The sequence below is a fragment of the Brassica rapa genome, chromosome A09 (assembly GCF_000309985.2).
Source record: "Brassica rapa cultivar Chiifu-401-42 chromosome A09, CAAS_Brap_v3.01, whole genome shotgun sequence".
In the NCBI taxonomy this organism is placed as follows: Eukaryota; Viridiplantae; Streptophyta; class Magnoliopsida; order Brassicales; family Brassicaceae; genus Brassica; species Brassica rapa.
The window spans coordinates 3,724,553-3,739,638 of NC_024803.2; the positions used below are offsets into that span (position 1 = coordinate 3,724,553).

General features: G+C 30.0%; 2 protein-coding genes and 1 non-coding gene across 3 annotated transcripts; 2 read left to right on the forward strand and 1 right to left on the reverse strand.

The window, feature by feature from the left end:
* The first annotated feature begins 2,069 nt into the window (after nt 1-2,069).
* Nucleotides 2,070-9,414, forward strand: LOC103865623. Its single transcript, XM_033279867.1, has one exon. The coding sequence runs from the start codon at nt 2,830-2,832 to the stop codon at nt 3,418-3,420; it is 591 nt and encodes a 196-aa protein (XP_033135758.1). The 5' UTR covers nt 2,070-2,829; the 3' UTR covers nt 3,421-9,414.
* TRNAQ-UUG lies at nt 4,207-4,278 on the reverse strand. The gene has a single exon. It is a non-coding gene; the product is annotated as a tRNA-Gln (tRNA).
* A 2,337-nt stretch (nt 9,415-11,751) lies between the features above and the next one.
* LOC103865612 (bidirectional sugar transporter SWEET12) lies at nt 11,752-13,950 on the forward strand. Its single transcript, XM_009143429.2, has 6 exons — nt 11,752-11,903; nt 12,018-12,054; nt 12,200-12,410; nt 12,690-12,851; nt 12,949-13,068; nt 13,465-13,950. The coding sequence occupies exons 1-6, from the start codon at nt 11,852-11,854 to the stop codon at nt 13,714-13,716; spliced, it is 834 nt and encodes a 277-aa protein (XP_009141677.1). The 5' UTR covers nt 11,752-11,851; the 3' UTR covers nt 13,717-13,950.
* The last annotated feature ends 1,136 nt before the right edge of the window (nt 13,951-15,086 follow it).

A 15,086-nucleotide genomic window follows, 5' to 3' on the forward strand; every position in this document is an offset into this window, starting at 1 on the left:
TTCCATACCTTCGATCTTTGTTTTGATTATGTTTTTTTTTTGCTAACCACATCATCATCTCTTTTCTGCACCTATATTAATTTGAAATTCATTTTTACTATTGTTTTGATTATGTTACCAAATAGGAATCAAGTCAAATATGTAAACGATTTTTTACCTTACCAACAATACCTCATTTTTGTGATGTTATCTTCAAAATTCATTACTTAAAATGACTGATTCATTTGTTCAAAAAAAAGGACTGATTCATTATAACAAATAAATAGCTTACCGAAATTGTTCAACTATAAGCCAAAAGAATGAATTGACAAATAACTCATATGGAACAATATAAAATTTATAAACGTTAAATATATCACTTAAGAACATAAGATTCATTTTTTTCTGACGATATTTTAATATTAACTTGTTTTTCAATTGGCGGTGAAGATGGTTTCGGAACCAGAAAAATGACCAGTTTTTTCAAGTTATTTGGAAGATATAAAAATCTTAAAGAAAATTTTTATCAGTAAGCTGAGTTCACTCATATACTACGAATGCATAATTCAATGACGGACAGTCTTGCGTACAGTACCAGAAAACAACCGCCGTTTGTCGTCCATATGAATGCAGAGTTACCAGTTTGGTTTGCAGAATCTATATGAATATGTGTATGTTGTTGAAAAAAAAATGTTATGGAATTAAATATAAAGTTTTAGGAAAAAATTATAGAAAATAAAAGGATGATGAATTTGTTTCTCTCTTATTGAAAGCTCGTTTATTTCATATAGTTTCAATTTTATGTTTTCATTTTATTCAACAGGTTCCATTATCGAACCAATGCTTTTTATGAAATCAAACACAGTTGAAAAACAAAATTACTTGTGAAAAGGCTTTATTCACGAGTTATTTAAACATTCGAATTAGATGGATAGACACGATGTATTTTCTCGTATATTATTATTGGCCCTTATTATTGTCATTGTTTCTAATTTTGGGGAATTGGGGGCACAACACTACTACTATACTGCTAAAAAATTGCAGGAAGAGAAGAAGCTTCATTGGAATATTATATATGCTATAGCCCAAGAGGAAACTGAGATTAACAGATTAACAGGTTCTTTTCAACCTTCGAATTTCACATATTCTATAATTGCTCATGTAGACACAATCCCATAATCACAGAATAACCTCTTTATTGAGTATATATATTTGTATAAAATTAAGTAAAGGGAAATACTTTAGGTACCAACCATAACAAACCAATATACAGTAGAACTTGTATAAATTAATACTCGATAAATTAATAGTCTCTATAAATTAATAAATCTCACCAGTTTCAACTTGGACCGGTTCAAAATTTAATACAAATCAATAAAATAATAAGATAATAATTTTTTTTAGAAAATTCTATGTAAAGATATAGTCCCATTAAAATTATAAATTAATAATTTATATGTATATATACTTTATATAAGCAAGAACCTATTATTATATGGTTTGTTTTATATTCACAATGGAATTATCTTTATATCACTTGATATATTTTTGATGAAATTTAATGATATATATCCAAAACCACATTTAAGTTATATGCAATATATATTATATACACCAAATAATATAATAAAATTAATATAAATGTCAAATTTAAAAATAACAATTTTTTTTATCTTAGAATAAATATATCTTAAAATAAAAAATCTAAATAAGAAAACTTTTTTAAATTAATATCTCTATAAATTAATAAAATTTCAAAGTTCCAACATTATTAATTTATAGAGGTTTTATTGTATAAGGGATGTGCGTGTGGTTTTAGTTTTAGTTTTATTCATGTACCTTAAGTCTTTTTGGCTAGAGAAGAAAATATGGAAATTTTAAAAAATTTAAAACTTCGAATAGTGACTAAACTAAATAAATAAATAAAATAATTAATCAATCTTTAATTGAAGAATTAAACAAATAAAAGATAAAAAATATCATATTTTTTATTCATCATATAAAAAAATCTTCTTAAATATTTTTAAAAAATAAGAAAATTAGAAAAGTATAATGAGAAAAAAGACCAAAATAGCACTAAATCAAGTTTTTGTTCCCAAACTAGCACTCAAAGCAAAAAGTCACAAAAATAGCACTCAAGGGTGGAGTTTAGGGTTTAGAATTTAGGGTTTAGGGTTTAGAGTTTATGTTTTAGGGTTTAGAGTTGAGAAGTGAGGTTTTGGGGATAAGATTTCAAATTTTGAAAAATAAAAAAATTTAAATTTTTCAAAAGATAAAATGTTATTTTGGTCATTTTAGTTTTTGAGTGTTATTTTGGTGATATAAACTTAGGAAGATTCTATTTTAGAGATTTGCCCAAGTATAATAGAATTCATATATATTAATAATTTGACCAAAAAAACATCCTAACTAGTTTTTTTTTAAATTCTAACTAGTATAAAATATAAGAAAAACAATAAATTAATTATAATATTTCTTAATAAAATCTGGTAGTTAAGCCTAAAAATGTAAGCATTTCCTTAATATTTATTTCGCAAATCCTCAATTGTTTCTTTAATTATTATCTAAACTCCTCTTTTTCTTCTATTTAAGATCAACCCAAATGTGATATATAGGGTTTTTTTCTCGCTTACTTACAAGTTACCTTCGCATTCCTGTCATCGTCTGCTTCTCCCTTCTCCTGGCTCCTCGCGCAGAATCCTCGCTTCCTAAAATCTCAAGATAGAATATCCTTTTCATCTCCAAGAAACTAAACTAGAGGTAAATTGAATCTGATCTTCCCTCAAACGCTGTTGTATCTTGAGTGAGTCTATAAAGATTATCCGTGTGTTTTTAGTGTGATTAGAAAAGATGAGTACACAAAGACGCCCTGCAGCGCCGAGATCATCGTCAACTGGTATGACCGAAGACACGAAGAAGATCCTAGGTTTTATACGTAGCAAGCAAGGCATGGGTGCAACTAAATACGAGATTACAGCAGGGACAAGCATCCAACAAGCCCTCGTAACAAAAGCCACCATTTCTCTCAAGAAGAGCAAACTCATCAAAGAAGTTTCAAACAAAGGGGGCAAACACTTTCTTGCAGTGGAGTTCGAGCCTTGTAAGGAGCTACAAGGTGGGCATTGGTACGTCGATGGAGCTCTTGACGTTTCCATGATCGAAGGTCTCAAGGAGGTTTGTGTCAAGAGAATTGAGCAGCTCAAGAACGAGGTTGTTACACTTGATGTTATATATTTGTGTTTTAAAAAGGACACGTTGACTAGAGAGCAGATTAAGGAGATACTCGATAACTTGGTTTTGGATAATGTTATCATGGAGGTGAAGAGCAATGGGTCGAGTGAGCATTCCGCTTTGAGAATCGGTGAAGTTTGCTATAAACTGATCGGTAAAAAGTCACGTGGAGGTGAAGCTAGAGATGGAGCTTTTGCTTCGATCCCTTGAGGGGCTTGTCCACATATAAGGCTTTGTACACCTCATGGGGCTATCTCTCCAACAACATGTGTTTATTATCAGAAGTGGTTAGACTTTTAGCTTCTTTTTTTGGTTTTAAGTTTGAATTTGGACATAAGATGTAATAATACTTCAAGGTGTTTTGACAGAACTAAAACAAGAAAACATGAATGGAGGATTATGATCTTCTATATGTTTTAGTTATCTTGTATTAATGTTGTACATTCACTGCAAAACATGTAATAATCAGGATCAACATTCATTGTAAAACCAACCTAGTTTAGAAGAAATAATGAAAAATGGATGCCTCCATTCAACAACCTTGTTAGCGTTTAGGAATGTTTATCTTGGATACCGTATCTATTGATTATGATTAATGACAATTTAGGAAGGAATAGTGTTTAGGAATATGATGACTATGTATTCCTGTCTGCAGCTTGGCATTGCCCCATCTCTTTTATGTCATCAGATATCGTGACCTTTGTTTTGTAGATGTTGAGAGTCATTCTAGATAGATGTTTATATAGATAACCAAGAGCACCAAGCACAACATGTTTATTGTGTCATCCATCAGGCCAGCATCAGAGGATATGCCTTCGTTAAACACTTTTTAAGTAGCTCCCACCCAAAAAAGAAACAAATGGGTCGGATCTGCTTCGGGTAATTAACATTATTGGACCAAAATAGTAACACAAGGCCGGCCCAAATGTAACAGATATTGTTACGAGCTTAGAGTGTAGCTCAGAACCCTCAGATTTATAGTTAGGGCAAAAAGTAAGGTCCTACCGGGAGTCGAACCCAGGTCGCTGGATTCAAAGTCCAGAGTGCTAACCACTACACCATAGAACCGGATGGTCTATCTATCAACAAACACAACTTTTTTTTTTTTTAACGCTGATTTATTACGATCTTACAATTATGATATAGGAAATATTACATAGACGATTCGACAACCGACAATACTACCTGCCTTATGAAGACCTACGCCTAACTGCATCACCTGAGCCGTCCTATGAAGATCCACGCCTGGCCAGATTTACTTGCACCATGTTGAAGATCCCTTGCAAGCTTTTCCTCTGTAGTCTGCATAATTGTTTAATAAACTGCTCTCTCCGGGACTTGAAACCTAGATTTCCTGTAATCTGAAATAAATTGCATAGTCTGGGATTCGAACCTCAGACCTGGGTGTAGAAGCCTTTAAACCTTAACCAATAGGCTACGGTGCTTCCACAACACAACTTTAGTAATGTTAAACAAAGCTTTTGTACAAAAAGGGAAACATGCATATTCTTCAGTTTCCAGCTTTGTAAATAATATGTAGCCATTGTAGTAGGCTAATTATCTAGGAGAAGATGGGAGACTGACGGTTGAAAAAGAGGGTATTTTCCCTCTATATATATCTGCTAAATAAGGATTTCTATGAATTAGAATATGTCATTGTTTATTTTAGTAACTAAGAGTGTCCGGCGGACCGAACCTAACCAATTAATCATATAGGGCATGTTCACCGGTGACAGATAGATCTGGTTGCTCGTAATAAAAACTATATAATTATGTTGCATAACACATATGTTTAATATTGTGAGATTGATTCAAACCCGGATCGTTTATCTCACTATAATTCGCCTACCACTAGACCATTCATGTATGGTTAACACCGAAAGATAGTCTCTTTCATCAAAAGAGGGCTGCATAACTTACATCACTGAATAAATACAATGTCTCGGTTTTTGATAAAAGAGGGATGCATAACGTGCGTGAACCACCAAGGAAAAAAAAACAATTTTTCTGTTTCTTTTTGTAAATATATATTCAATATAAGTATGTCTAAACATATATGTATAAGTTTGTGCATGGCCTAGTACATTCCATTGGTTTGTTACTTCTTACTTACAATCAAAACCGATATTATTAAAATGTATATATTTTCTTATATAAATCTGAGCAGATAATCTTAATGATATAATTTGTTTAACTAAAAACCCAAAATGTTTAAATATTTGGAAAAGAGGGAAAATGTTGGTGCACCAAAAGAAAACTGGCCAACTGTACTAAAGCCAAATGAAGGAGCCTTACTTAAACGTTTTGCCTAACAGTGGATGGAGATAATCTTCATATATAAATTCATATTTTCGAGTATAATCAATTTTTTCATATATATGCATAAAATACGCACTCTCACATTCATAATACAAATAAACAAGTTGCCAAGTGTTCTATCAGATTTTAGGGAAGACCAACATTATTGTTTTAGTTAGTGTGTTAGAAAAAAAAGAAATGAGAAACAATTTTTTTTGGAAAAGTGAAAGAAAAAGAGACAAAAAAACACAAAAGTATTGATATTATCATGTTCTTCTTTTATATGGGAGTGGAAGCATCACTCATATATTGTCCAATAAAGCCTTCAATAATTAGAGATATCATTCTACACGAAAGAAAAAATAAAAAATTTGGTACGTTACACGCAAACCTTATCTCCCTTAAAAAAAATTAAAACGTTTTTCTAACACCAAAACTTTTCTTTCTAAATTTGATAATTAATTGCTAGGGAAATAAAATCTTATAGGGTGCAGATTCCAACTTAGTTTTGATCTTATTGGAAAATTGATCTATTTTAATTAATCCTATACGATATCTGCATTCTTGTTATATTTAACGCTGGGTTTACATTATTCAAGAGTGGAAAATAGAGAAATTACACATTCAGATTCATATATTTATAAATCAAACTAAAAACATGAACTAAACATCAAAAAGAAAATTAATTTTCACCAAAAAAAAAGCAAATTCATAGATGTGAAATTTAGGTTATCTATTTCTTACAGATGTGATATATATTATCTAAGGCAATAACACAATCTATTGAATCTATTATCTTTATGACTTTACATTTTCTTCTTTTATATAGGGGCCTCTAGTAGGATAGCCGACGTTCATGTTCCATTTATTTTGTGTTGTCTCGTATCTTATAAATATTTAATATCTACGTGAAATATAATCCCACGTCATGATTCACGATGGACATGGTTTGCCAAAAAGTTTGGAGCATAAAGGATTCAATTACCCCGTGACGTCATCGTATCAATCGATGGCGATTTCTCCTGCAGCTCCTTTATCTTTTACATTCATTGGTCATATAAAAACTTAATATTAAGAAAGGGTAAGATATGGTTGTTAACAAAAACTTTATATTAAGAAAGGCGACTATTTTTATGTGAAGGTAAAAACTGTTTTATTAAAATCCGTAAGATCTTCGACGGTGTTGAACTTTGAAAGAAAAATTAATCTTACTAAATTAATAACACAATGTCGTTTATTTTCTTTACTGTAATAGTACCGATTTATTGGTTCAATGAATTTTGCTTTTCCATGTACGTTTCTATTACTAGGATGTTTGAATGACTGACTTATCATAACATTTAACTACATGGTTTAATCAAATATATATATATATATATATTTAACTACATATGTCTCTACACGTAGGATATGATTTCTTCTTAGATCACTTCATTGAGATATAAAACTTTAGGCAAATGACTTAGATAACACCAAAGATTTTTTTTTTTTTTTTTTTTTTAGATAACACCAAAGATATTATGATAAATATATTTCATAAGGATAAAAAACCCCAAATAACACTAATTAAATTGGGAAATGACTAAACTACTTCAATTGCCAGCACGATCTAGTAATATACAATCAAATATTCATTTACAATCTGCTTAACTATACTGTTTCACATTATTGACCGATGATTAAGGATAGTTGATTATGTTTTTAAATGTACTAGTACTACTAAGGTTAGTCCCGATATTTTTGGTTAAACTGACCGCTTTGGTTCAGTTTGAAATACATATACTTTGTTTAACACATTTGATTTCATGTATATTTTAACCATGGCTATAATTAGCTCTCGCTCGTAATAATGTGTATGATTAATATGCGAGGGACGTAAAACAGTGAGTATATGTGACTCTGTGAGTGAGGTGGAACAAGATTTGACTCTTTGAGTTAAAGTCAGGTGATGAACAACATAAGGTTTTTTCTTTCTTTTGATTTAATGGTAAAGGGAAAAAAAAGGTGCCTTTAAACTTCCTTTGTTGATGCACTAAAGGAAACATTACTTAGGCGCATTTATGAAACATTATTGACTTATTGTCAGCTAATGTAAAGAAAGATTGTAGTATAATCAATTAGTACTAGTTAGTACATAGACACAATAACTATTTAGGAAAGATGGGATTCTGGAAAATAATTGTTATCTGTCGCCACAAATACTATCCTTTCTATAAAGATCAATATTTTGAAAACAAAATTTTTTTTATGTTATTTATAAATTTCTTATTATTTTTTAAATTGTATTTTTAAATAACAATTAAACTTATTAAACTATTATTGATGTAATTTTATTAAAATTGATAATCAAAATAATAATATATTTATGATAAAATTTAATATATGTATTTTTTTTGTCAAACCAATTTAATATATGTAAACAAATGAAAATACATCATTTTTTTAGAGCGAAGAGAGTAGTATACAGTTTGTCATCCCTGATATTTGTCCACATGATTTACACTTTAAATCTTAAGCAGTCTAATAAAAATAAGGAAGTGGGATTTCAATTACTGAGTATAAATATAAATTTGTAGTGCACTATAAAATAAAATAACATTTTATGTGGTTATTTTGATCATCAAAAGTTATTCCCCTTGATATGATTGGATAGGTTTGCGAAATTTCTCTATTTAACGAGGAACAACATGATGGGTAATTTTCCTAAATAGACAATTTTTAAATTTTGGTCACAAAAATAGACCATAAAGAAAAAAATAACTAAAATATTTTATTTAATAGGTAAAAGGACCCTAATACAATAAATATATTAAAAAATAAAAAAATAAAAAAATATTTTTTTTATAATTTTAGATTATATGTTTTCAAATTTAAAGTTTTTTATAAATTTTTTTTTTAAAAGTATAAATATATATTTATCTTTTTAATGAAATATTTTGGTTATTTTGATCTTTATAAACTATATTTGTGATATAAACTTTTTTACTGATATCCTAAAGTATTTCCCTAACATGATTCACATAGATAATAATTTTACTAATTAATAATATGATGAGTTACTATTTTACTTGAATATAAAATATATGCACTGAAAGTTTCCTTAATCTAGCGATTGGTAACATGATTAATTATTGAATTTACACTAAAATATCTAGGTTCGATTGTAATGATATTTGGGGAGATTAATGGGGGAAAACGACTACAAAAGATTTCAGGCACATGCAAATATAATTAATTGTTCACCATAGTGGGATGCCAGTAAATTCTACATATGGTGAAATTTTGTAGAAAATATAGAATTGTCCGCTCATTAGTTTAGACTAAAATATATCTCCACAGTAAAAATGTTGGGACATAATAAATCATAAGAAACCATTATGCAAATCTTCTTTTAACAACAAGCAAATACGAAAACTGAATATCAAATGGTTAAGCTGTAAAATAAAGGCTTTAATAAGTTGAAGAAGATGAGTAAAATCAACGATCTATAGTCTATACTATTGAAATCAGATTTAGTGTTAGACTTGAAAACGAATTATTTACGTTAACGTTGGATCAAGGACCAGTTTATGACCAACTTCTCGATCTAATGAATTATTTAGATTCGAAAGGGAAAATATTCTATTAGCCCATATAGATATTTTCATATACCATATTCCCACCGACCATTTTAATTAATATCTATAAAGCAAAAGCACAGCAAATTTTATTACTTAAATTCTATTTATTTACTTTTAACACTTTTGAAGATATTTAAAGAGCAGTGATCTAAAGAACTGCGAAATGAAGGTAACTAGAATGAGCGATATGAGGTCCAAAGCAGAAACTTAACGTTAGGCCATCCGCAGCGGGTGATATTCGAAAAAGTCTCTGTAGAATTAAATAATAAAATAAATACACATAGTATGAGAGAGAAAACAAATTTAGAGAATTGGTTTGAAACGTCCCTCTGCGAAAAAACTCTCAACACAAAATTGAGAACTTTTTTCTACAAGTGTCATTCTATTATTTAATCTAACTTTTTTTAGTTAGATGGTGAATTATAATTTTTTTGTTTGCTATACAATGCAATTTCTCTTCTATTATTTAATCTAACTTTTTATAAATTAAATTTAGTTACAATATAATTATATATCATTACTATATTTGTGAGAGACTATCCTATAATTATAACCAGTGCTGATGCTCTTATGCTTGAACGCAAAACGTGAATCGTGACTGTACGTTTCTAACTCAAACTCGTCACCAGATACGAAATATATTATGGAAAATGTATTATTGATTTTTCTTTTTGTTAACTAAGAGGAATTTGGACAAATTTAGAACTAAGAGCACAACATGACCAACCCCTGCGTTTAACCATTTTACCTACACACCTGTGGTTATCACTGAAACTTTGATGCTAAAATCATTTATAACCATAAACCAACTAATCATTTTTTGTAGTGTTAATTTTAGATATTTGATCATCACTTACATAGTGTCAAAAAAATTGTTAGTCCATCCTTTAACATAATGAACAATCTCGCCATTATGTAGTTTGAATAATTTATATTCATCTATAACGTTTACTAGAGAAAGAAACCACCCTAAAAGAATAAACTCTTTGAAAAACGAAAACCATGTGAAAGTATAACAAGTTACTAATTAACGTAAATGGATACGTTTAAGTAACCTTTAAAATTCGGTCTAGGCTAAAACTATACAAACGAAGTTCATGCTATTTGTTCTTTTGTCCTATTAGTCATGAATTATTGGAGTTTATTTTCACCTACTACATTATCATGTTTATCATAAACAATGATAAACTCATGACAACGAATAGATTTAACTATTTCTGAATAGATGATTAAATACGTAACTCATGGAATCACGAAGGACGCTTCAACCTACTGTCAAAGCCGTATCTGAAAATGTAATGCCCCCAAACAAGATAAATATTTTTTTAACAAGATAAATTTAGGCTTTGAATATGATAAATTTCCATAAAAAGTTATGGGTGAGTTTGGAAACCCCTCAACTTCTTCATTTTATAGCACACTTGCCAATTGAACTCTAGATTTTTAAAGAAACTTGTGACCCTTAATCATGATAATAACCTTATTCGAGAGGTCCTAACCTTCACTACTTACTTGTATTCTAGACTTAATTTTTTTTGTATATTTCATATTGGAGCCTATCTAAAATAACTTGCACCCATTGTTAAGCTAGGTGAGCTTCCAACCTAAAAATAATTGGTACGTGGAGTAGTCCATCAATCTTATATATTATTTAGTATCCGTTTCAACTTCCGATGTGGGACACTTTATATCTAATATCCATAATATGCCAAAATCATATCTTAACTTCCTTTTTTATGAAGAAAGTTCATATGTATCTCAAAGTTTAAGTTTTTTTTTTGGTAAAAATGTTAAAAGTTAAAAGTTTATCCTATGTACTTGAATGATTTTATCGGCCAACTGTTAAATAAAGGGGACTTCTATTCCTTTAGTTAGTATTTAAGAACTAAGAATTATACTGTATACATAAATAGCTCTTGACCAAAAAAAATAGTCACAATTTCTTGTTAAGCAGTCTATCTCTCCTACGCTTGGTTTATTTTCCTTTCTGAAAAGTAAGACAAACGTGAATACATTGTTAAATGAAACAAACGTGAAAATTGAAGAACATATATCATTAACTTTTTGTTGAATTATGAAACTTAGGTACGTATAGACAAAATGTTAATGATTGAGAAACGGAAAAAAGTAAGAACGAAAAACTACTGAGAAACTTAATTAGATGATAAGTACGTACAGTGTCACGACTCACGTGAACTATTTTCTTAGAAACGTAATTTAAGCATGAGCCTCATAATTTTATCTAATAAAAGATAAGGTATAAACCGTAGAAAAATATCGTGATACTACGTTATAAGTAAATGCATATATATTTATTCACGTATACTATAGGTATGTGTGAAATAGGTAGAATCTAGACATAAAACTCTTAAAAGAAAGAGTTGGCTTTAAACCAAACTCGCCATGCATTATTTATGAAAAAAGTTATATTAGTGTGGATTGGTTTTGTGAATGATTTTCTAAGGACATCTGTTGTACACCTACAAAGAGAAAAAATACTTTCAAGAATATATATATATATATATATATATATATATTAAAATGAAAATTATTATGATTGCCATTATTTTTATTTTCTTTTCCATACATATCCACAATATTCTTTCTTAAGACTTCTCCCTCTATATATACTTGAAGTTCCCAAATGCTAAACCCGTGCCATCAGCTTTTGATTGAAGAGAAACACATACAAAGCTAAAACCTAAACGCGAAAACAAAGATACATGGCTATCTTCAACACTCATAACACATGGGCCTTTGCCTTCGGCTTGCTCGGTATGAACTTATCTCCTTTTATATCAGAGTTAATATCATCATAACCTACATCCAGGTTTTAAAACCAGTATGTCAAATAAAATTATACTTTCATTATAATCGTTTAATTTTCAGGAAACCTCATTTCCTTTGCTGTTTTCCTCTCTCCCGTGTAAGTAGTTACATCTTTACCTCACTAAAACTTTTCTAAATATCTCAACACATATGTTTTATGTTACTATCTCACTAGCTAGAACGATAATGATCATATGATATAAACCAAACCAATTGCAATTAGTGTTTCGATATGTATGCAGGCCAACGTTCTATAGGATTTGTAAGAAGAAAACCACAGAAGGATTTCAATCTCTTCCGTATGTGGTGGCGCTCTTCAGCGCGATGCTTTGGCTTTACTACGCTACACAGAAGAAAGATGTCTTCCTTCTCGTCACCATCAACTCCTTTGGTTGCGTCATTGAAACCATCTACATCGCCATATTCGTTGCCTTCGCCACCAAAGAAGCACGAGTATGTTCATTAGTCATTACCAATCTGTATGTGATATATATTATATCTAATATGTGCAAACTCGGATCTGAGATTTAAGGAATTATAAACATTTTAAGGTTAATTTTAATTTTAAAATCAATAATTTAAAGGTCATACGAGATATGTATGATAGCTCTTTAAAATTTGAGTAGTATATGGCGAATGTTTTATTCATCTGTGCCTAGAATATCCGGCTTTGATTATGTGATATTTTTTAATGTGATATTTAATGTATCATGTATTGGTATTTTGGTGCAGATGTTCACGGTGAAACTCTTGTTGCTAATGAACTTTGGAGGATTCTTTTTGATTCTCCTTCTCTGCCAATTCTTAGCAAAAGGAACCACACGTGCGAAGATCATCGGAGGAATCTGTGTCGGATTCTCTGTTTGCGTTTTCGCTGCGCCGCTTAGCATTATCGTAAGTATATTACACTAGACTCTAGCTAGTGTTACATATATAGTAAATGAAAATATGTTTTAATTGATTTAATGAATTAATTTTGTAATATATACAGAGAACGGTTATAAAGACAAAAAGTGTGGAGTACATGCCGTTTAGCTTATCCTTGACACTTACCATCAGTGCGGTCGTTTGGCTCCTTTATGGTCTTGCTCTTAAAGATATCTACGTTGCTGTAAGTCATCATTATCATAATCATTAATCATCATCATTAGTTACGTGAAAATGGTTGCTTTTGTTTCATGCACCTGAGCTGAGCATATACACGAAAGCTATAATCATAAAGACATGGATTCACAAAAGTAAAACCCTTTTGTTTGGTATTATTGTCGTTTCACATTTTATAATATCCCACAAAACGTTAAAGATACTCACTTTTTGGTTTTCAAAAGAAAAACCTTAAAGATTGTATCTTTTGAAAAAGAGTTCTATAACACATGGAATTGTACAATGCACGTAACTATACTATAATTTGACGTGGATCTATAAAGGGTAAAGTACATATATAAAAATAAAAAGTAGTTATAATGCTTTGAGCACTAAATAACCTTTTCATGTGTCGACTTCGCAGTTCCCTAACGTGATTGGGTTTGTTCTCGGTGCACTTCAAATGATACTTTACGTGGTTTTCAAATACTGCAAAACGCCGTCGGATTTGGTGGAGAAAGAACTCGAAGCTGCTAAGTTGCCGGAAGTGAGCATCGATATGTTGAAGCTAGGCACACTAGTGGCATCTCCTGAACCAGCAGTGATCACAGTCGTGCGACCGGTGAGCATGTGTGTATGCAACGATAAGAAAGCTGAAGCTGGAAATGGAGCCTGAAAATATGTTTGACTATCTTTTGCATTGTTGATCTTGTACTCTTTTCTTGATATGCCTATGTCATCATCATCCACATGCATTTTCTGAGTTTATCAAGTGTATGAAGTCGAGGATTAGTTCACTTGGGGGATTTACATTTTCCTGAGTTGATTTTTCTCTTCTTCTTTTATTATTAGTGTAATTAAATTATATATGGATATGAATATCACTTATATTTCAATATAATATTACCCAGCCTGGTGTTTTTGTGTTTGAATATTAAATCAAATTATGAAGCCATTAAACAAAATACACGATTTTTAAATCTAACAAAAAAACACACTATGTTTTAAAGCACTTATTTTGCTTAGAGGCGCCTGTTTTTGTGTTTCAATGTTTATATTATTAAGCTACTGAATTTAACTATTTAATCAACAAAAAAAATAAAACACACTATGCTCTAAAGCACTCTACTTCTGTTCCGCCGGTCTCAATCTGCTCCAAACTTGCCTCTATAGTCTTTTTACTGGTACTGGTTTGTTTATGTATCCATGACAATGTTCACTTACTATATATGAAATGAGTATTACGCTCGTGAAGTATCTTGAGAAACAACTGAATATGGGAAATGTGTTGTAGCTAATAACATTACTAACACTACAAGAAAACAGCTCTATTGCAATAGTGATATATTGTTGTAATAAGCTCATATATTGTTGCAAATATGAAATTGCAATAAAATTGTGACAAATTTTATCTTCTTGCTGTTTGAATGTTGCAAATTCATATTTGTTGCATATACGTAGCAAAATTAGCAATAAATTAAGTTGTTGCTATATATGTCATAGTATTGCAACAATATTTTTATATCAACTTTGTTGTATATTTACAATGTATTTGTGCAACATTAATTGTGGCAAATCATTGCTACGTGAAATATATAGCAAACAACATAGCAAATTTGCAACAATTTTTATTGCAATTTTGTAGTATTATTGCATCAAAACGTCTAACGTATAGAGCCAATTTAAATTGTTACAAAAACTGATATTAATATTTAGCGAATGTTGTTGCAAATTTTTTAATTACTTTTATATAATATATTTGGTGCAAATATTTTGTGGGGACAGTTATTACGTTGTTGCCCATTAATATTTTAATAAATTTAGTAAATTGTTAGCTTTGTTGCATAAATGATTACTGAAGTATTTTATAATAACATAAAAGCCAAATAACCAACTTTATTAAATAAAAAAATATTAAAAAGTTTAACAATGCATTATTAGAGAAAAACCAACGATAATTTAAAACTGGTTTGGACTTTGGGACATGGAACAAATTAGTGAGTGATCAGCCCTACTCATGTCTCAAATTCGTTGAGCATATGTCGA